Source organism: Chelonoidis abingdonii, chromosome 8, assembly GCF_003597395.2.
Source record: "Chelonoidis abingdonii isolate Lonesome George chromosome 8, CheloAbing_2.0, whole genome shotgun sequence".
NCBI classification, from domain to species: Eukaryota; Metazoa; Chordata; order Testudines; family Testudinidae; genus Chelonoidis; species Chelonoidis abingdonii.
Window position 1 is genome coordinate 4,276,100 of NC_133776.1, and position 23,862 is coordinate 4,299,961.

The window sequence follows — 23,862 nt, forward strand, 5'->3', positions numbered from 1 at the left end:
ACAACTCAGGGATAAAAACGAGAGATCAACCTGAAAGTGGAACGGCGGGGGAGCCCAGTGACACTCCAGCACAGTTCACACTGGAACGGCGGGGGAGCCCGGCAAGGCTCCGGCAGAGTCCACACTGGAACGGCGGGGGAGTCCGGTGATGCTCCAGCAGAGTTCACACTGGAACAGTGGGGGAGCCCGGTGATGCTCTGGCAGAGTTCACACTGGAACGACGGGGGAGCCCGGTGACTCTCCAGCAGAGTTCACACTGGTACGGCGGGGGAGCCCGGCAAGGCTCCGGCAGAGTTCACACTGGAATGGTGGGGGAGCCCGGTGAGGCTCCGACAGAGTTCAGACTGGAATGGCAGGGGAGCCCGGTGAGGCTCCGGCAGAGTTCACACTGGAATGGCGGGGGAGCCCAGCGACACTCCAGCAGAGTTCACACTGGAATGGTGGGGGAGCCCAGCGACGCTCTGGCAGAGTTCACACTGGAATGGTGGGAGAGCCCGGTGACACTCCGGCAGAGTTCACACTGGAACGGCAGGGGAGCCCGGCGACGCTCTGGCAGAGTTCAGACGAGGATCCAAATTTCACAGCTCAGGCCCATCTCCGCAAGAGTTTGACTTTCAGCATACTGGACCTGAACACCTTGCCTCTAAGTCACAGTCCATCTCAGTAGCTCCACCAATTCTGTACTGGTGGAGGGCAGTGCCAGGCTCAGCTGTGTGAGTCTCTGAACCAGACATGCCTCCTCCTGGTAGTTAGGTTGTGGGGCCTCCCTGTGCTATCAGGATAAGCTAAAATCTTGGGCATGTTGTTCACTGCCTCTGGGTCTGGCTACTTTGTTCTGTGTAGGGTCTGATACTGCCCTTATCGCTGCAGTATCTGAGTCCCTTCCAGTCATGCACAAAGTGATGTGACTAACATCCACCACCTGGGGTTCATTCTCTCTCAGCCTCTCCCCAACTTCTGTCTTTGGGGTGTGGAGCGAGGAGCAACAGGAGCAACCGGAGAGCTGGACCTCGCCCCCCCATATTTCCAGGATGAGGGTTCACAGGATCAGCTTGCCTGCCTCCTTCCCCTCCCTCCCCTTCACTCATTTGGTAACAGCATCACCCCAAACGTTCCATCAAGTCGTACTGCTGCAACGTTTGCTCACCCCACACACCACACGCTGTGCCGGGAGGGATCTCCATAGCTCACTGCCCTGGAGAGATCCCAGAACATCAGGGGGACACAGGAAATGACAGGGAGACAACAGCTTTCAGCTCAGCAAAGGGGCTTCAATTCCCCCCCAAGCCTTGCCTCTGGCTGCTGTTGGTACTCACTTGTCCAGGGACCTCTCAGGAAAGATGAACTGGCCACAGCAGATACGGTCGATGTAGTTCAGGGGGATCCGTTGCACCTGGAGGCAGCTGAGCATTATGAAATCATATTTGCAGACCAGGAGGTTGGCATCTGTGATCACTACAACACGCTCCCTCTCGTTGTTCCAGTGATCTATCCTGGGGACAGAGCAGAGAGTTCAGGCAGCGACACTCCACGCCTCTGAGGGAGGCGAGCAGGTTGTGCTGATTACTGAAGATCAGAGCAGGAATCCAACCTTGGCTTGCATAAATAACCAGCACTGAAATTTGAAATGACCCAGATATGTCTACACCAGTGCCTAAGGATGGACAAGTCCCTAGGCTTTCAGCAGGGCCGGCTCCAGCTTTTTTAGCGGCGAAGAAAAAGAAAAAGATAAAGTCACAATCGGCAGCACTGCGGCAGCAGCTCTACTGAGCTGCTTCATTCTTCCGCAGCAATTCGGCAGCCAGTCCTTCCCACTGAGAGGGACCGAGGGACCCGCCGCTGACTTGCCGCCGAAGACCTGGATGCGCCGCCCCTTACCATTGTCCGCCCCAAGCACCTGCTTCCTGTGCTGGTGCCTGGAGCCGGCCCTGGCTTTCAGAGCAATTCCTATAGGCCCCTGGTGGTGTAAACCCTAATCAGTTGTGTAGGACTTTCCTATGTGGGAAAATAGAAAGCTGGTTTTTTTGTAATTTGAAATAATAATTAAAATAAAAAGAAGAACAGTCTGCGTCCTGGCTTGGAAGCCTCAGGGATCAGTCTGGGGCACGTTTGCATCTCTTGAGCACGCTGTTCACTAACTTTGGCAGAAGGAATGCATTTTGTGTCCACTAGGTGGCAGTGCAGAGAGAGTCTCTCCTGCCCAGCTTAAAGCCTCTCGGAAAGGCGACTACAACATTTCACCGCTTATTAAGATCTTGCTACATCTGTACCAGGGGAAAACCACAAGTGTAATTAGTAAACCAGCTTTAATGATCTGTGTCTTGAGAATCCAGTTAGCCACGATCACTCAGTAAAACATTTGTTTTGTCCGACAAAAAGGAACGACTGATTGGAAGGAAGTTCTGGGCGTTTGGAATATTCCGTTTCGAGTTCCACCCCCCAAAGGACTGTCTGTGAATTGTTTTACGTCCGTGCTCTTCAATTTCATACGTCAGCCACTTTACAGACTGGCAGAGAAAAGGCCTTGCCACTCAAACACGTCTGTCAGCTGGGGAGCTAATCACAGAACTGGAAGGGCCCTCCAGAGGTCATCTAGCCCAGTCCCCTGCAGCCTTCTTATAGGGCCCAGCCTGGCCCTGATTGGCTGCTTTCAAGCCTCCACTTGAGTGGCTCCCAATAAGGCCTTCCATGATTGGCTGGGGCTCTGAACGGCCTCTCTGGCTTGCTCTAACCCCTTCCATGCCAGAGTGGGGAAGCTGCCCCACTAGTCTCTTTGAAAAACTGCCAACAGTCGTCTTTTGTTTTCCCCCTTAGACTTGCTTCCTGTGGCATCTTACCTACCAACTCCCTAGTTTGCTAAAGGCTGCCTTCCTGAAATCCATTGTCTTTATTGTGCTGTTCTCCCTCCTGCCATTCCTTAGAATCATGAACTCTACCATTTCATGATCACTTTCACCCAAGCTGCCAGCCACTTTCAAATGCTCAACCAGTTCCTTCCTATTTGTCAAAATCAAATCTAGAACAGCCTCTTCCCTGGTAGCTGGCTCCACCTTCTGAATTAAAACTTGTCTCCAATACATTCCAAGAACATATTGGATAATCTGCGCCTGTTGTGTTATCTTCCCAACAGATGTCTGCGTAGCTGAAGTCCCCCATCACCACCAAGTCCTGCGATTTTGTTAGTGATTATGTTGATTTTAGTTTGGATGATTTTGTAGCAAATTCTCTTTCTAGTATAGAATAAAGATGACCTTTTAAAAAAAATCCCATTAAGGGATGTCACTGAAGTGCATCCACTCCAGGTTGCGGATCCCCCAGGATTATAATAACCAGAGGCAGGTTTAAATTAGCAGAGGAGAATTTAAGGAGGCTGAGCCAAACTGCATTGTGCTGCCACCAACTGGCCACAGTAAGCAACAAAAAACTTTGCAAAGAGAAGTTTGCTGCAAGAAGCTTACTGCACTTATCTAGTTGCAATTACTGAACCAGACCTAGGAGCGCTGCACTTACCTAGTTGCAATTACTGAACCAGACCTAGGAGCGTCCCAGTGAGCTTTGATCCTGGGCAACACTGGTGACTCTCCGGGTCAAGGTGCTAAGACAGACTCGGATACAACCTATTATACTCTGTATCGATTATCACCATGGTATCTGAGAGCTTAAGGGTGAGGAAATGTGCACACGCAAAAAAACCCATTCATACACTACACACAAGAGTATCTGTTCCCTGAGCTCTCAGGAGCTCTGGAGCAGACAGGTACCCTTCTTCCCCCCGTGATTCATCAGGGTTAATTGACAGCATAGGTGCCGACTAGGATTAGGGCTGGAGCACTCACGAGGAAAAATTAGCAGGTGCTCAGCACCCACCAGCAGCCAAGCTCCCCCCAGCTCATCTCCTTCTTCCCCCCCAGCACACTGCATTTCTGCGCCTCCCCCGCCTAGTGTTTCCCACACACACACCCCTGCCACCTAACAGCTGTTTGGCGGCACTTAGGACCTTCCCAGAGGGAGGGGGAGGAGCGGGGATACGGCGCGCTCAGGGGAGGAGGAAGAGAAGAGGCAGGGCAGGGGCAGGGATTTGGGGGTGGAATGGGGGTAGGATAGGAGCAGGGCTGGGGTGGGAAAAGGCAGCAAGAGGGCAGGGACTTTGGGGAAGGGGTGGAATGGGGGTGGGGTGAGGGCCATGCAGGGGCGGGAAGAGGTGGGGCATGGGTGGAGCCAGGGGCAGTAGGGGATCGAGCACCCACTGGGCAGAGAGGAAGTCAGCACCTATGACTGACAGAATAAATTGAGAGATGCTTTTGGTCTATCAACTAAATAACTAGCCCTGGCCAGAACCACTTTTAAAGATGTGTATTTAAGCTTCAGACAGAGGCCACTGATGGTTGGCAAATACTGCACTTGATGGACAACTGGTCCAATATAACACATCATTTGCCTGGAGGCCTTTCAGTGCAACACTTAAGGATCTCAATCTCTTTAGCTTCCTGAAGAGAAGTATATGAGGTGACTTGATCCCAGTCTATAAATACCTCTAGCGGGAGACGGTACCGGAGGTTGAAAGACTCCATGACCAAGCAGTCAAAGGCATAACTGCAGTGGCTAGAAGCTAAAGTTAGACAAATTCAAACAGGAAATGAGATGTAGATGGATAAGATTAAGATTAGATAAAATAGATGGACAGAGATTGATTTTTAACGCTGTCAGTCATTAACTATGGGCACAATTTACCTAGGGATGTGATGAATTCTCCACCAGTTGGAATTGTTAAATCAAAATTAGGTGTCTGTCCAAAATAGACACTCTAGCTCAGGAGCAGGCATCCCGAAGGTGGCATGCAAGCTGATTTTCAGTGGCACTCACTGTGCTCGGGTCCTGGCCACCGGTCCAGGGGGCTCTGCATTTTAATTTAATTTTAAATGAAGCTTCTTAAACATTTTAAAAACCTATTTACTTTACATACAACAATAGTTTAGTGATATATTATAGACTTATAGAAAGAGACCTTCTAAAAACTTTAACATGTATTACTGGCACGCGAAGCCTTAAATTAGAGTGTATAAATGAAGACTCGATGCAGCACTTCTGGAACGTTGCCGACCCCTGCTCTAGCTCCACCACAAGTTATTGGGCTCAATGAAGAATTCAAAGGGTGACGTTCTCTGGCCTGTATTACACAGGAGGTCTGACTAGATAATCACAATGGTCCCTTCCGAGCTTAGAAAGTGAACATCGAGGTCACTACTGTATATAATCTCTCTACATGCTCATCTGCCCTGGGAAACCATGTAATAAAGACCAAGGTAGCCATTAGCTCAACACACATTTCCATCATAGGGAGCTCATAGGAAAATGATGCATTAATTGTTATCATAGCCACGCACCCGCTATACATTCATTCTGGCCACAGGAGGTATTCCCTGGACGCTGTCATGGCCCAGCCACCAGACGTTAACATCATGTCTGAAACCAGGGCACCAGCAGGCCAGTGTGTTGGTCCCTGGGCTAGGAGACCTGGGAATGGCCATAGAGGAGGTGACCGAGGTGGGGGACTGAAGTGTGGGGGTGAGGTGCCACGAACCCCCAAAGAGAGGTCATTCACCCACAAGGCAGGATTAGGAGCTGAGAAAACCTGGGGACTCATGTGCCCCCCACCCCCAGATACAGGGTTCTTACAGCCACACAAAGAGACACTGACCCTTGGGGAGAAAGAACAGCGCTAACACCCGGATGCAGACTCTGAGGAGTTGTAGATGGGGATGGCTATAGATCGATTACAGAGATGCTGCTCAGTCATCCAAACGCACACTCCAGAGGCCTGGAAAGGGTCAGTCCATGGCTGTCAAAGGAAAGGCGGCCGCTGCCCTCTGTGAATGCCTCTAACACAGGGACACGGGTGCCGGGGCAGAGCTCCGTTTGCATCTGCCCGGTTTCCTGAGATGGTCTCTGCTGAAGGGTCAGAAGTGTTTGCAATTTCCACAGTAGTTAAGGGAAGGGGGAGGGGGAGGGGGAGGGGGATACTGACCAGTATAATAAGGCCACCTCGTGGACTGCACTTAGCGAGCTTGAGCGAGCACCTCTGCCAGGCCAGCGCTGGGCCCTGCTGAGCTGAAGGGGGTGAGGAGGGACCGTAGCATCATTCTGCCAGGCCCACGTTGACTGGCAGAGTTTGCTGGAGCCCACAGCTTTGGGCCACATCCCAGACAGATAAGGATAGCCCAGGGGCAGCGAGGGTGTGTGTCAAGGTGCTATGCCAGCTCTATCCATGTGGCAGTGTCTCCCCGCACTGGGGTGCATCCCCCCCATCTCAGATCCAGCACCCACACGGCCCCTGGCTGCTGCAAGAAGGGACAGGCCCAGAGCAGACAACGCGCACGATGCAGCTGCAGCAGCCCGGGAGCTATTCTGTGCACACTTTGTGGCCTGAGCAAAACGGAGCCACTGCAGAAGCAAGGTAGGGATAGGTGGTGAGCCCACTGTGGGCAGGTTGGGAATCCAGAGCCTTGGCACAGCTTAACTCCGGTGCTCCGGATAGCAGGGAACTTGGGGCATTTCACCCAGGCACTGTCAGCAACTCCTCATGACCGACAGCGCTTTCTGGGCACAGGAGCAGTAAGCGTGGTAGGCTGGGGGAGGAAAAGGGAGGTGCAGCACAGCTGTCTAGTTAGGCACAATGGGCACAGATGACCCACTGCCTGGCAAACCGCCTGCCCGCTGCAGTGACAGAAGAGGGAGATGGGAAGCACAGCACATGGATCTGACGGCTTGATTTTATGGATGGAAAAAAGCAAGAGGTATCTCTCTGAAACACGAAGAAGAGCCGGGGGCTGGGGTGTGGGGGTGTGTTGCAAGCTACTTGCTGCCTTTTTTGTGTGGAGGACAGCGTATGTGTGTGGTTATGGGGAGCGTGTCTCCCCGTCACCCCTCCACAGGCCAGCCCCTAACTGGCACAGTCTGCCCACAGGTGCGTGTGAATGTCACTGCTGTCTGCTACTGGCTGGAACGTCAGGCCTGCTCATGATTGTGGTCATATCATCCTCTAGCAGCTGCAGCCTACAGAGGGAACAGGAACTTGAACGTTACTACAGTGAACAGCAATTCCTCTGCGGCCCAAGTATGACTGGGACCAAGCCTGAGGCCGCTGTTTTGTTATGTAGCCACTATCCACACTACCTGCCACGGATTTGTTCCTAGGAGTGCCACTTTGTGGTGCTTCTCTAACTAATGATGGGCCGGATTGGAGAGTGGGTTAGGTGGGCAAAAGCACCAGCTCTAGGAGGCACTTCCTCTAACATTCCTCCAGGAGGAAGAGTATCTGAGAGATACTGATTGCCTTCCCCTGGGTGCATGCAAACATATACACTGAAACAAGTCAAAATGCAGAACACAGTCCATGCAGTACGGAACTAAGCAGCAACAAAACAGCCCCCCTGCCCCTTACCAGTTGTAGGGTGCAGGAAAGAGGAGGTGAGGGGTGGCTGGATGTATGGAGGGTAATACAGACAGCTGGCTGGTGAGAGTGCAGTGATATTGCAAAGGGATGCGGGAAAGCGAAAGCGTCTGGATGGGAGTGCACAGCAGAATCTGGGGTCATAGGGCTAAGGGAAGAGACCCATTAATCATAACCGCCATGGCTTGGACATAAGAAACATTTGGAGCTAAATTGCCACATCTCAACAACCCCCTCCCTCCTGTAGATCCCCTGGAGAGGCAGATTAGCATTGTATATTGCTAACGCTGTTGCAAGCATCGCAAGGCATTTTGGGGAAGGGTTAAAGGTTTGAGTATGGAATGGAAGATTCCTTTGCAGGCTGCAGAGGCCAAAGCGGGAAGAAAGGAGGAAGAAAGCAGAGAACGGGTTAACTCGACACTCCATCTTGCTCAGTCAGAAGATAAGGCACTGACTCCAGCCCAAGGCTGCAGCTCACAGCCAATGCTTGGCTGCCTGTCAAGAAAGATGGGGGCCTGGAATCCACCACCAGCTGGGAGAAAGGAAGATGCAGCTGAACAGACCTGCAGAGGCAGCCCATAACGAGCGAGACAAGCAAAGGCCACACAGAGAAAAACAAAGAGGACAACAAAGTCTAGCCAGTGTGTTTTGGGAAAGTTGAGGAAACCACAGAAAATTGGTTTGACTAGAACAAAGAGCATCAGGAGCAGAGCTCCCTGAATGAAACACCCCCAAGGGAACCCAGGATTTGAAACCCTCTTGAGAGCTGGAGCACCTCGAAGATCACAGCGGACCCCAGACGACCTGGGGGCAGGACAAGAACTCCCATCCACCCCTCCCCCTCTTCTTCTTACGTTACACGCAGGTTTGGCCAGCCTCGGGTAGTGCGGGTGTGAGTATGAAAATGGGTTAGGGCTTGGGGCACTAACGCTTTCTTCCTTCCTCTGAGTGATGTGGAGGGGAACCCCCCCGCCAGCACTCTCCTCTGTTATTTTATTAATAAAGCTTTAAAACTTAGACAGTTGGTGTGTTTTGTCATCTCCTCCCCAAAGGATCCTGCGGCCTCAGCCTGATCACCTGACGCCTCAGGCAGATTTGTAACAGAACGCTGTCACAAAATTAAAGGGAGAGCGAGACAATGCACCAGAGAAAGCGACAGCGCAGCAGTTCAGCCTAGTCTACGAACCTCCGTGCTTGGAGGAAATTGGTGTAAGAGGAGTATCACTCAGTCTCAGAAATGGGAGGGTGTGACCCCCTTTTGCAATCCTGGCAGCAGTGGGCAGGAAGGAGAGGGATAACACACCCCCATCACGTGTGGGAGCTGAAGAGATCCAGTGCCATGTCAGAAATAAAAAGCCAGTGGCTAATATTGGATAGCCCCCAAAAATATACTGCAGGCTACAGAACTGTGATCATGAACTAAACTCCAAAAGCTAAGCTGGCTCTCAAAGGGCTCCAAACTACAGCAGCTCAACAGACTTGACATGACAAAGTCCCAGGTCATTAGAAAGGCAAGGTAGGTGAGCTCAGATCTTGTATTGGACCAGTTTCTGTTGGTGAGAGAGACAAGCTTTCAAGTTTACATCCAGCTTCTGGTCTGGAAAAGGTACCCAGAGTGTCATGACAAAGGTGGAAGAGATAGTTTAGCACAGTGGCTCTCAACCTTTCCAGATAACTGCACCCCTTTGAGGAGTCTGATTTGTCTTCTGTATCCTCCCCCTCCTCCCCCTGCCCCCAGGTATCACCTCACCTCAAAATGACTTGATTACGAAATCTGACATAAAAATACAAGTGTCCCAGCACACTGTTACTGAAAAACTGCTGACTTCCTTATTTTTACCACATAATTATAAAATAAATCAATTGCAATATAAATATTGTACTTACATTTCAGCATATAGTGTATAGAGCAGTAGAAACAAGTCATTGTCTGTATGAAATTTTAGTTTGCTCTGACTTCACTAGTGATTTTTATGGAGCCCGTTGTAAAACTAGGCAAATCTCTAGATGAGTTGATGTACCCCCCAGAAGACCTCTCCATACCCCATGGGTACACGTGTACCCTGGGTTGAGAAGCACTGCATGATCTAGACCATCCCTGACAGGTGTTTGTCCAACCTGCTCTTAAAAATCTCCAGTGATGGAGATTCCACAACCTCCCTAGGCAATTTATTCCAGTGCTTAATAATCCTGACAGTTAGGAATTTTTTCCTAATGTCCAACCTAAACCGCCCTTGCTGCAATTTTAGCCCATTGCTTCTCGTCCTGTCTTCAGAGGTTAAGAAGAACAATTCTTCTCCTTCCCTCATAGGTCATATTTCTAGACTTTGAATCATTTTTGTTGCTCTTCTCAGGACTTTCTGCAATTTGTCCACATCTTTCCTGAAATGTGGTACCCAGAACTGGACACAATATTCCAGCTGAGGCCTAAACAGAAGAGCAGAAGAATTACTTCACATGCCTTGCTTACAACACATCTGCTAATACATCCCAGAATGATGTTTGCTTTTTTTGCAACAGTGTTACACTGTTCACTCATATTTAGCTTTTGGTCTACTATGACCCCAGATCCCTTTCCGCAGTGCTCCTCCCTAGGCAGTCATTTCCCGTTGTGTAAGTGTGCAACTGATTGTTCCTTGGACTCTTGAAATTTTTACCCAGAGTCTCATCTTGGACAGCTGGAAACAAAATCTAGAAAGAACATATTGCTTGGTTTTGAATGTGCTAAGGCCCCAACCCTGCAAACCCTTATGCAAGATCAGGTCCCATGCTTGTAAAGTGCCTTTGACCCATCAGGATAAACTGCCCTGTAGAAATTCAGGTGATTAAACATAAAACTAGGGATGGAATTTCCACAGCCACCTAAAAGATCCAGAAGGGACCATCCAGTCAGACCTCATGTGTAACACAGGACATCCCCAAAATATTCCTACTGCAGATCCTTTAGAAAAACATCCACTCTTGATTTAAACATTGCCAGTGATGGAGGATCCACCACGACCTTTGGGAAATTGTTCTAGTGGTACCCGGTTGCCACTCACTTTAATGCATGCTGGGAATCCATTTGCAGTAGGCAGCTTTCAGTGCCAGCATGCAAAAATTGAGACACCGAGGGCTGGGATATTTTGGCCTGTCTTTAGAAGGAATGGTGTGAGGTGCCTTTAAATCTCGCACACCCGCCAGCCCCAGAACTGCTGAAGTAGCTTAAAAGAAACTTCCTGACACATCTTCACAATCAGCAACAAAGATGCTGTACCTGGACTACAGCAGCTGCCCCTCCCAGAGGCCTCATCATACAGGATGAGTCAGCCTGTCTTCTGACATCCTCCCTGACCGAGCCCGGCTTCACACAGAGAAGAACAACTCGCATCACAGCTGGTCTATGCGAACCCTCCCACGGAGGGCTGGAGCTTTTAAAAACATAGCAAATATACACAAGCTCTTGGAGAGGCCAAAGCAAACAGCAGCCCTGCTAAATGGGTTCCCTAACTCCCGACAGCTGAGCACAGGCAGACTTGACTAGCTACTTGCCAATCAGGTCACAGGACCACAGCATGGCATCATTAGTGCAAGTAAGCATGCCCTTAACCACTGATTGCCAAGCAATCTGCTGCATTTGCCATGTATATGTTCTGCCACAGCAATATTTACCCCGTCATTAAAAGGCCATTTCACCATCGTTGCCAATACACGAGAGGTTTTAGAGTATGGAACATTGCCCCAGGGCTGCTACCTACCAGTCCGTTTCCGCTATTGAGATGCAGATTCTTGGGCTGGTTCATTTTGTCCTATAACCTTTTTTTTTTTGCCCAGAGTGTGAGGAGGGAGGGAGGGACAGGAGAGAAGAGGGAGGATGGTCCTGTGCTGAAGGGACTCAGGAATGCAAGTCCTGGCTCCGACCCAGAATTCCCATGTAACCGCCCTATGCAACCTGCCCTGCGTCTCAGTTCCTGGTCTGTAAAATGGGGATAAATACTGCTCCTTTTCAGCCACTCTTTGTCATGTCTATTTAGGCTGGAAGAGACCAACACATACTGTGTGTCTGTGGAGCACCCAGCACAACAGGGCTCTGATCCTGGTTTGGGGCCCCTAGGTTTTGCCCTACTAAAAATAATAGACGACCATCACATTCACCTGGGAACTAATGGGGGGAAGGAGACGGGTGGCAGGAGGGTGAGAGAGCTTTTGTCAACGTTCTCCAGGCATTTGGGGCAAGTGAACGGTGCTGACAACTGGGAGACTGGCGCCATCTAGCGGCAGACCAGTACAGCCCCAACAGCTGCTCTTTCCCTCCATCCGCCCCACTGTCCTATCCAGCTGCCGTGACACTGTTCTAAAGGGACCACTCCAGGTTGCTGGTTCCAATCCAGCTCAAGCCAGCGGGGAGTGAAACTCACTTCTGCCTAGTGGAGCGGCGGAGCTCAGCCTTGTTTCCAGTCCTGACAGCAGGTGCATTACAATAATCCTCATGCCACTCCTCTCCCGCACTGAAGTGGTGTTTCAAGGACGTTACACATCGTGCAGCAGGTGGGAGACAGTGAATAAATTGTCCTACGGTCCACAACCTGTCAAGGGCGTCAACCACTCCAATGTCCCTCAGGGAGATGCCAAGCTGGTCTCTGGCTGGTGTCTGTGGACGTGACTCACCTGAGTTCCCTGGAGTTGAATCCATTCACACCCACTGAGGGTCTGGCATGATGTCTTTTCTGCTCCTTTCCCAGTGGCAGTCCTAGTGGACTTCTAGAAAGCACCAGGAGGCGACACCACCAGTCTTGGGAAATAGTTTGTGTCTCAGCAGGAGAGGCTGTGATGTCTGGTGCTGTTCTGGAGCCCACTGTCAAATCCAGCTGTGTAATCCTGGCCTTACCAGCCTCTTTCTCTGTACTTTCGACATGGCTCAACTATGTCAGGAGCCACATTAAATGCTGTTCTCGTCTCGGCTAAACCCAGGGTGGCACCCGCAAAGATCCTTAACTGCAGAACATATCCACTCCCGGGCTTGAATGACATGTATCATAAGCCTAACTCCCAAATCTGGACCTTAGCGTCCAAAATGTGGGTGCCTAGCATGAACCTCCAAGCTTAATTACCAGCTTGGATCTTATCTCGCTGCCACCAGACAGGAATTACACCACCTGCCTCGCTCTGGTCCCCCAAACTTTCCCTGGAGGGACCCCAAGACTCAGAGACTCTGAGTCTCACAACAAAGGGAAATAACCCACTTCCCTTCCCCCGCTCTCTCCCACCCAGACTTTCCTCTCTGGGCTAACCTGGGAGTCCTGATGCAATCTCTTTACATCACAATACCAAGAAGCATGTCTCCTCTATTCCACAAAGAGACAAACCCCATACAAGGAACACAGAAAAAGATTCTATCTCTCCTCCCTCCCACCAATTCCTGGCTGCAGAGTTTCACCCCTCGTAGATCAACACAAAGAGAATTCCTCCCTTCTCCTTAGCCTACCCAGAGAGAAAAACCAAACAAGTCTAAAAGACAAACTTTATATAAAAAGAAAGAAAGAAAAAAGACATCAAATATCCTCTGTATCAAGATGAAAATACAGGGCTATTGCTTATAAGAAAAAATGAATAAACAGTCTGATTCAAAAAGATATCCAATTTGAAAACATTCCAGCAAGCTACACACATTTAAAACAACCAAAACAACATAACAGCCCTATATTGTTTTTTCTACCTGTACTTACAAATTTGGAAACAAGAAGATGAGAAAGATAGAATAGAAGCTTCATAGCTGTAGAGACAGACAAAAGACTAGAGCCAAAAATTCCCTCCCTGACTTTGAAAAAATCCGGTTTCCTGATTGGTCCTCTGGTCAGGTGTTTGGTTCCCTTTGTTCCCTTTACAGGTGAAAGAAACATTAACCCTTAGCTATCTGTTTATGACAACATGTCCTCTGTGAGACTGAGGAGTTGCCATTTGCCCACTGCTGGGATCCTTTTAACTAGAAATAAACACAGCAGAGGAGGCAATTTCCAAGTTTCAGCAAAGAGAAGTGCTCTGGCATCAACCTTTTCCTTTTCCTTAAAAGAAACTGCTCACAGAGACCTTCGAAGCAAGATTGGTGATGATTTGGTTTCCCAGTCCTTGCACTAGCTTTTAGAAAATGACAATAGAGATGCAGATGACCCCAGAATTAACAGTTACATTTACACTGTTTATTCTTTGGTCTGATGGTGATGACAATGACACCACCACCACCTACCTCTTATCTAGCACTTTTCATCAGCAGATCTCAAAGCACTTGACCCACTTCACAGATGGGGAAACGGAGGCACAGAACAGGTCCCAGGTGCCCAACGTCACCCAGCAAGCCCATGACCGTGCCAGGAACTGAATGCAGGTCTCTTGAGTCCCAGTCCAGTGCTCTATACACTCTTGCCAATATAAAAAATAACACTTACACAGCACTTACCGTCAATATGATTTACAAAACACTAACAAAGGGATCATCGATATTCAGAGACTCTACACAGCTCTTTGTAGCACTACACTGGAGGCATGGGTCCACTTTGTTCTGTGCCTCGAATTCCTCTCCCTACAGTTTCCCTTTCAACAGGAAGTCATGCCACTAGCTGATGTATCTATGCAGAACCCAGAGAGTTTAACCAAGTGTTACTGCGAGACACCCCTTCTCTCCCATTGTTGCTTTATTTCTGACACCCTGTAACAAAGCCACCGCCTCAGCCAGTGCCCCATACATCATGACTACTCACTCAGACAAAAGCCAGAAGCTCTGAGCAGTTTCCCCCGAATTCTTGATCACATGGATTTTTAGATCTTCTATGGCTTGGTCAAATGCTCCTGGCTAGAAAGGGAGAACATCAGAAAAGAATAGTAAGATAAACATGACGGAAAGAAATTACAACTCAAACACACACGCTCCTCTTATTCTAATCCAAGTCACTGGAGCAACGCTAAGTGCATACAGGTGTCTCCTTCAAAGAAAAGTATCACATCTCAAGCCTCAGAACTATGGGATCTATTTGGAACATGGTCTTTATTTGGAAATGACTCAGTCATCTGCCCTCTGTCTGCCTTCCAGGGGCTGGGGGCGGAGTGGTAGAAGGGCCTGGGATCCAGCAGCGGTTGAGCATGCCCCTGGCAACTAATAAAGACGGCATCTATGGGTCTGATGCAACTGAGTATGCCAGGGCTCTGAACGCCAGGCCCAGAGGTGCCAGGGCTCTGAACCGCCAGGCCCAAAGGTGCCAGGGCTCTGAACCGCCAGGCCCAGAACTGCCAGGCCCAGAGGTGCCGGGGCTCTGAACCGCCAGCCCCAGAGGTGCCGGGGCTCAGCCCTGCCAAGCTCTGGCACATATTAAGCACTGACCTTAGTACCGGGGAGGCTTAGACTATCTGCATCCTAGGGAGGCTTAGAGCATCAGAATCATTCTGAAATAAAGGCCGGCTCAAGATGGCAGCATGAAAAGCCAACCCGCTCTATGAGCCACCTTGATTTCTGACCAGGGAGACATTCCCACAGAGAGCACCGTGCCTGCTTCAGAACAATAAGGGGAGGGGAGGGGAGGGGGTTGATAGCATGCAGGGAAGCTCAGTGTCGATACGAGCCAAACCAGTGTCATACAGGCAACTGCGTCTCAGAACACAATGAGGTGCCCAGAGCCTGCTCATTAGAATTCTGCTGCCTACAATAGACTGCAAGTTATAAAAAGGCAACAGGAAATCATTAATTAAATAGCAAATGATCAAATGGTTTTAACTCCTTTCATCTGCTTATAATTTACATTCTCAAGTTTAAATTTAGAGAGGATTTCTCCCCTCCCCTTCCAGTTTTCGGGTACGATAGCTCATGGATAGCAATCTGAAGGGAGCTTATAAATACATAGTCAGTGGAGATGAAGTATTGTTCCTTTTGTAAGACATTGCTTTGGATCAGCGGTCTTCGCCGCCGAAACAATGGTTCTGCTCACAGCATGCCTCAAGTTATTAGCCCTGAGTGCTACTTTTCCATCCAGGAAGACTCTGTATTAAATAGGTATAAGAATTAAGAGCTCAATTAAGCCCAGTGGGAGCTTAAAGCACTCAGCACTTCCAGGAGCTGCTTAGGCAAATGCGCTAAACAGTGGGTCAGAGATGGCCAAGGAAATATATTCCACAGAGTGTATGCGCACTCAGACTTTGTGTCAACTAACGTTAAGGAAAGGGCTCGTCAGTTGCTTTAGTTGGTGCCACCTGCATCAGTGATTGATTATTTTCCGACATTTCCGCTGAGCCCTAGTGGGTTCCTAGACTGAAGGGTGATGGGCCCTCCATAAATACAATAAATTCGATGGAGGCCTTCTCTCCTTTGAGAATTTACTCCCTTTCCAGCCCATCGGTGGCTAGCTTCACCAATGCAAATCTCACGTATAGCAAAGCAAAGCCATAATTTGCACTGATGTCGGTTACTCAGGGTTCAGACACGGGACTAGCTACCTTGGTACAAATTGTGGGTTTGTCTGTAAGCAGTTCTAGCCGCTGACTGATAGAACTGAGGCAAAGTCCCACATTAGACAAGGACTTTGAATAGAGGATAAAGCCCTCTCACAAGCTATTACTTCTCAGTTATCCTGGGGATGTCACATGGTTGGTTATATCAAATTGCATTCCAGACCAGGGCTGCCGAGAGCGGGCTCGGGCCCAAGTGAAAAAATTTTTTCGGGCCCCCCAGCAAGGGTGGACTGGCTAACAGGGCTGACAAAGCCAGGGAAGCCGGGCACCAAGCCCCATTCCGGACTACCAAGCCCTGGTAATTTGTACCAGCTTCCCCCCGACTCTCGTCGGCCCTGTTCCAGACTATACTCTCCAAACATTGAGGAAGTTCTGGTGCGAGCTATACCCCAAGCCCATGTGCAGGGAAGATAGTGAGCACAGCTTATGGTGTCTGGGAGTTCCAGGTGGAAATCACGCATGCCCAGAGGAGACTAGACTCACATGCAGGTCTTTTCCCAATGAACCTAAATCATAGGGGGTCTGACTCGACACCTAGCCACATAAAGGTAGATCACTCCAGATCTTCTTGGCAATTTGGGGACTGAATATCCAGGAGGAGAACCCAGGAGCCAAGCCATTGCATGGGAAGTCCACTAACTACGGGACACAAACGGGGATGGGGTTTGCTTACCCTTGTAACAAAGAATTTCCTCATGGCATGCTGGTTGGCGTAAGAATTTGCGGAAGGAGTAAACTCAGAAGTCATAGATGGGGACTCCTTGCCTCCACTTGGGTTGGACTCTGGAGCTTTTCTATCGCCAGCTTTTCTTTCACCCATCTCTTCCATTTGCTCCACCATCTGGAACTCTTGGTTGTGCTCTCTGTTAGACATTTCAGCTGCCTAAAAATCAAGCAAGACAGAACAACCAGAACATCTGATCAAATCCTTTGTATTACTGCTCAATGAAATTCAAGCGCACGCCAACTGGGCAAAACCAAATGAATGCTTAAACCCTTCATGCTTTTCCATATCTATGGCCTTCAAAATATCATTCTGTTGCATTAGTAAATGGCATTAACATGATAATATCACCTTACTTATTTGTAGCAGAATTCATCCAAAGATCTCAAAGTGCTCTGTAAATATGAGGCAGGTCTCATAACTCTCCCTTTGAGGAGAGTACAAGTTATCTCTATTTCAAACACAGAAAGATGACGTAGGACACCCAGGAGCGTTGTGGAAAAGCTGAGAACAGAAGCTCAGTTAGCCTGATGAACCCGAAGCCCATATGAGAAGTTCTGCAAAAACAAAATCACCGGTTTCTCCCACCACACAAAAATCAGTGTTATGCTGTATCTATTTATTTACTTAGGTCCTTTTTTGATGACTACATACAGGACTTCCCAATCGTCTTCCTTTCTAGAGAGTATGTTCCAGGGGGCAGCATTTGCAAGGGAATAAATGAGGAACGCAGGCTACATTCAGCAGTCAGTGTCCAGCAAATGGCATAGCTGCATGAAAGCCAACCTCAGGCATAGAAAAGGCAAGCAGCAATTTGCACCAGTTGGTAGCAATTAACACACAATACGTGGAAAATCACAGGACGAGCACTCAGATTTCGTTCCCATTTATTTCTGTGATATCTCCTGCAGTCCTTAGCATGGACACTTGTTTACCCCAATGATTTACTGAAGGGGCATCGTTTCAAGCACTTGTCAGACCTATAACCCAGGGTCTTGGGCTCCTCTGCACCTTCCTCTGATCAGAGGATCAGAATGCAGTCACTGCATCTTGCTCTGGGCAATGCCAAACCTGTTCTGTGTTCATTTCACTTAGCAGGTGTGTGACTAGGAACAGGAGACCCTTGTGGGACCTTTTAGGGTTGGGTTGCCAAACAAAGTGAAGTTTGCAAACTTGTTTTTCCGGCCTCTAAACCAAATGCTCCTCCCAAAGGCGAGTCAATTTAAGAAGAAAAATCTTTCTTGCTACAGGGAGGACTCAGACAAGTATTAAGGACAGAACACCACACAGGAAGGCTAGATGAGCAAGAATGGGTGCCCGGTCTACGCTTAGAGAGTATGTTAATTTTTTCCATTAGCATCATCTCTTTTCTCTGTTTTTTTCCCTGCATTTCACTGTTATCATTTTTTATTCTGCTCACTTATTCATCCACTTTGCATGCTGATCTCAGCCATCCAACTCCTGTTTTTCTATCTCCCCCAGCGGAACACAAATCTAACAGCAGAGATAGTTGGGAGGGCGTTCAACAAAATGGTGTTTTTGTTGGAAAATGCTGATTCTTCAAAACAAGAGAGAGAGAGAGTGAGAGTACACCTCCACACCTGAGCACTCCCCTCAGAGGTGGGACATCTGGGCTCAAGTGCCTACTGAGTCTGATTTTCTTGGGGTGGGTGTGATTTCTCTCTCTGGTGTTTGTTAAAAAGCTTCGACTGGCCTCATGCAGAATGGGAAAAATGTCCAGAAAACCTCAACAATTTTTCCTGAGACAGAAAAACTATTTCCCACCAACCCTCCCTGTCAGCATTTGAGTTCAAAGCCATGTTTCAGCCTGTTCAAAATTAGGCAAAACAAATTGGCCAAGTCTCGATCGAGTACTGTATTGTGCTTTGCAAAACACAGAACTGACACAGCTCTGTCCCCTGGGGGAGCTTGCAGGCTGAATGAGACACAGATAGAAAGAGTTAAAGGATGAGGGCAGGAGCAAATAAAGTAATAGAGCTGATAGGGGTAGGACCCTAAATAAAACTTCTGTGTGTGGTTAGTTTATTGCTGGATAGAAGGCTGGTAACTATGGGTGGTGGCTCATGGCATCTCTGCCTGTGAAGTTTACTCCTGGACTACACTGTAAAAGTCACCCAGTGCTGACAACAGGGGTTAGCAAGGGGTCCTGAATGTGGTTCAACTGCAAAAAGCTGATTGGGGCGGTGACTGCATTACGGTGTCTAAGTACCATCCTGGGGAGAGAATAGCAAGTACTAACGGGCTCTTCAATCTAACAGAGAAAGGCAGAACACCAACCGGTGGCTGGATGCTGACACCAGACAAATGCAATCTAGAATTGAGGCTAGGCATTTGTAACAGTGAGGGTGGTTAGCCACTGGAACAAATATCTAAGAGATGTGGTGGATTCTCCATCTATTGATGGCTTCAACTCAAGCCTGGCCGGCCTTGCTGGAAGAGATGCTTTAGTCGAACCCAAGTGTGCGGTATACATCACCTCCGCACCAGCATGGAAGGGTTAAGGAGCAGCATGGGGCCAGGATGGCCCTGCCTCTCTGCACTTGCAAATCTGGAGAAAGCGTTATTAGGAGACCTGGGCAACCCTGGGGAGGGACCAGACTGTTGAGTCCCCCAGTGGATTCTAACATAGACAGTGACACTCCCAGGGCACTCTGGAATCAGATGGGCCCATATCCTGGAGGAAGCTGCTGACATGTTTTTCTTTTCCTTTTTGGTTGAGCTCCATTTGCTAACTGCGGGCAGCTTTTTGGTTTTGCCTGGGACCCCGAGAGGGGACATGGCTCTAGAGGCCTCAGCCAGAAGGTTGAGCGCCAGCCCACTAGAAAGATGCCCCATAACACCTGCCAGGATGGGGAATAATTGGACTCATGGATGAGCTCCACATGTGGCTCCTAGAGGGGGTGCTCTACAATTGACAGATTCGTGACCCCAAGTTCTGGGGTAAATCGGGTGGGAGGTTAGAGTAGAAGATCTGATGGTCCCTCTGAGCTTAACCTCTGCAACTCTCTGTGCAGCCTGGATGCAGACGCTAAGCTTACACCCCAGATTCTGAACTTGGCTGATCCTTGGCATTGCATTTGCAATTAGCTTGTGCTCAGCTGCGCCCAGGGACGATGTGCACTCTCAGCAACTGGCCATCTCCGAGCTATCGATCAGGCTGCAGTGCAGACCCCAGGCAAACGAAGGGCTCGCTGGCTTTTTACATTACCAAGAGGAAACGCGGAAAACAAGCTACCTTTTCAGTGCATCATAACTGATGCTAAAAACTGCCCTCAAGCAGTCCTCAACCTGATTCTTTACTGGGACGCAGTCCTACTGCGCTGGTGTTGGAAGACAGCTATAAAGCCAATGGATCTACCCAACTAGGGTTATCCTGGTTTGGTGGAATCCCTCGGTGAGGGAAAGCTAATGAAGCCAGCTGCTGCACCACTCTCTTAGTGGCACTGGGTGTGGGGCCATGGCCAGGGGGAAAGGAGCATGTCCGGAGCACCATCCGAATCCCCAGCTGCCATTCCCACCTCAAACTGTTCTACATTCCGCTGACGGTTGAGCTGTCTCTGCTGGCCGTAGGACTGGGAAGCTCGTTTGCAGAGTTCCCCCTCCCAGATATCTCATTTTTATTCCAGTACGAGGTAGGGCCAAGAGGCCCCAGCTGAGATCAGAACCCTATTCTTCTGGGTGCGACGCCACCTCCCCTTCACACTGTAAGACACTCCTGGCCTTGAACAGCTGACAGTTTAAGCAGAAAGCTAGACAAAAGATCCGGAAAAGGAAGCCCCAGCCAGCACACGGGTGCATCTGAGAACCTGGGCTTTCCTTACAGAACATCGCAGCATTTACCAGGAAGTGTAGTGTCTGTTGGATTTGCTAATAGACCAGCAGAGCCACAGTACATCTGGGATGTGATGCCTTCCAGAAAGATGGCGTGTGCCCAGTGGAAGCCCTCAGCTCTAGGCCCCCAGCCTATAGGAAAGTATCAGAATTTGCAAAAGTTGTGTGTTTTGAACCTGCACTAGGGATATATGCATCAGCTCAAGCCACAAGAGACTTCCTCTGAAGTTAGGGCAAAGACACTATATTATTACCCCTGCTTTCCTGCTGCGCTATATAGTGACCCATGAGGTGGTTACATCTTCTCCAATAACTCCTTTGCAATCTACATAGTTTGCTTTGGTTCATTTCAAAGGAAGCTCAGCCATTGTCCTCTCTTTACACACAACTTCAGGGAACTTCTACCCTTGAAATTAAGTTAAAGTCCTTTGAACGTTTGCTATTTAACCTGAGGTTGACATTAATCACTTCCTTTCAGCATTTCTGGGTATGTGAACAAATTGACTTCTTCGGCATATTTCAGTTGCCTGGCCTTTTGCATTGTGAAAGATCTAAGCAACATCTTTCCAAGACAGCTCTTTGCATTTAAATTATGGACTCCCTTACTGGTAAGGTCATTCCCACCCAGCATTGCTGAATTGTGTAAAGGAGGCGTATGGCTCAGGGAAGACCTACCACATAGCATGAATCAAACGAAGACATGAAAGAGCTGACGACGTGACAGGTTTCTCAGAGCATGTGACAGCTACCTCCGTGCAACGTGCGTGAGCTAAAATTGGTCTGAGAGCCACCAGCTACATTCTGCTCTCACTCAGCCGCATGATGGGAATAATCCCAAGGAAAGCCACCACTGCCATGGCAACCTGTAACGGGCCGTGGGCACAGGAAGCCACCCCAGCGCTGCGTGGGTCAGCTCTGATCCACACGGAGTTAGCCACGAGCCTGAGCCCAGAATGGGAGCCTAACCCCGGTGGCGGAGGTTGGAATTCACGCAAGGGCTGGGATAGAGAAGGTGCTACCCCAGGCTAACACAGCCAGCTACACCGAGCTCAGGCTGGCACCAGCAAGTCCAGTGGCTGAGTTATTATTCCTAAAAGCAGCCAAGTCAGCAGGCCGTAAAGTGGCCATATAGCAAACTCAGCTTCACCAAGGCAGGAGGGACGGTGTTTTGGGTGCCACAGAAAGAGCAGCTTGACCCCTTGTCCTTCCTGATAAGAACGGTGTTGAAGTTGCTGATAGATGCATCTTAGAAGAGCAGGATGTGCCCTCAGGAATGAGTCTAACAGGGTCTCAAGACTGCAAACTCTGGGAAAACCCCACACCTGGTCAGGGCCGGTGCTTCCATTTAGGCGACCTAGGCGGTCACCTAGGGCACCAGGATTTGGGAGGGCGGCATTTTGCCACCCTCAGCGGCAATTCGGCGGCAGGGGTCCTTCCGCGCTCTGGGTCGTCGGCAGCAATTCTGCTGCGGGTCCTTCACTCGCTTTGGGACCCGCCGCCGAAGTGCCCCGAAGACCAGGAGCGCTGTAGGACCCCCCTGCCGCAGAATTGCCGCCAACAACCGGGAGCATGGAAGGACCCCGCCTAGGGCGCCAAAAACCCTGGCGCCGCTCCTGCACCTGGTTAATCAATAATCAGAAGGAAGCCTCTTGCTTGACCATTGGAACTGCTTGCTTAACAAGTTTTCTTTAAGGGACATGCCATTCTATTACTAATGTATAAATAAGGGGGAAAAGTTTGAGGTAGTGGGACTCTTCAGGATGGGGGATTCTCCCTCTGGATGCATCTTGTGTTCCCCACTGGCAGACGAGCTGCGGCTGTGCCATTTGAGAACTCAGCTTCAGTACTTATCAAGGGTTGGGGGTGTTTTACTAACCTGTTGCGGACGTGTGTGAGCACTTGAGACTAAGTAAAGTTTAGCTTTAAGTGAAAGCACTCTTGTGTTGTCCTGTTTGTGCCAGCCCTCTATGGGTCGGCCAGCCATGTCTCCCCTGATTTATTTCCTGACACCACCTCACACAGAGTAAAAGTTACCGAGAACTTTGGGTTGAAAGAACCCGGAGTAACAGTGTCACCTGTCACAAACTCACTGATCACGTCTGCGGACCCGCCACTAGAGCGGGAGAGAGACCCACCGTCTCCTAGTGCACGTTACAGCGGCAGCACGCCGTGCTGATATTTCGTATTATTACTTGGATTACTGTAGTGCCAAAGAGTCCATTGTGCCTGGTCTGGTATAAACACAGAACAAAGAGACAGTCTTTGACCCAAGGAGCGTAAGACCAGCGGTGCTGAAACAATTTGTACAGTGGAGGTGCTGAGAGCCACTGAACCAAACTGAAAACCCTGTCTATGATGGAAACCACTTCAAGACAGGGGGTGCGGCAGCCCCTCCAGCATCCCTTGTTCCAGCACTGCTGTGTAAGACAGCAGATTGAGACAGCCAGACCGATGGGGGAGCACCAGGAAACAATGAGATGGTATTGGTCAACCGATGAGCAGTGATCTAAGCACACAAACACCCTGCTGCCAAGTGTTTTTGTAGGCATCACAGCAAAGGTGAGTTTTCAGGAGGGAGCTTCGGGGATGTTTACAGGGAGCACCTCCCAGTTATGAGGGGCAGCACAGGGGAAAGGACAAAGGTGCTTGTTTGACAATTTAACACGTGGGCAATGGCGCCTGGAATCCCAGGAACTGGGAATGGCCTAGTGTGCTGGCAGCAATGCATTCACACCATGACCTACCTATGGCTTTTGTTCCAGGGAGACAGGTCAAAAGACCAACCCCTGCATTAGTTCACAGCTTTCAGGTGTAAAGCACCATAGTTCAGTGCAGTCAGAGGGAGGACAGTGTACACAAATATAGAGACTTTGTCCTCTTCACTAGCACTCCCATGATGCTTTTCATCAAGTGACTCCAGAGCCCTTTTTGTATACTCATAAAGAATTGAAATGCCCCTGTGAGGCAGGCAAGCTATTATGATCCCCCATTTTGCAGTTGGGGAACTGAGGCAGAGCACAGCTTTGGCTCACCCAAGTCAAGTGACAGAGCCAGGAAGAGAAATCCAGGCCTTTGCCCTAAACCCCAGACAACAATCCTACCCGGAGGCCACTGAGCCAAATCACTGGTTGAAGAGGAGGGAAGTTGCCGCCTGCTCAGAGGAATGTAGAGATCTGGAGTAAACAGTGAAAGAGACTTGAGATCTGGACAGCTGGGTTCTATTGGTTCTGCCAGTAACTCACTGCATGGCCTGATAGATCAACGTGTGCCTAGTGCTTTGGGATCCTCAGATGGAAGGTGTCACAGGAAGTAACAATGACACCTCACTGGTCTACTGTGCTTTTCTCAAAGTGCTAGTGGACCT

General features: G+C 49.5%; 1 protein-coding gene across 1 annotated transcript in view; it reads right to left on the reverse strand.

Moving 5' to 3' along the window:
* TPRG1 (tumor protein p63 regulated 1) overlaps positions 1 to 23,862 on the reverse strand; it is a 69,664-nt gene that overhangs the window by 40,229 nt on the left and 5,573 nt on the right. Inside the window, exons 2-4 of the mRNA XM_032777368.2 lie at positions 16,596 to 16,805; positions 14,185 to 14,276; positions 1,317 to 1,493 (exon numbers count right to left, since the gene is read on the reverse strand). Of these exons, the coding sequence (XP_032633259.1) occupies positions 1,317 to 1,493; positions 14,185 to 14,276; positions 16,596 to 16,796 (470 nt within the window). The 5' untranslated portion in view covers positions 16,797 to 16,805. The remainder of the gene's footprint in view (positions 1 to 1,316; positions 1,494 to 14,184; positions 14,277 to 16,595; positions 16,806 to 23,862) is intronic.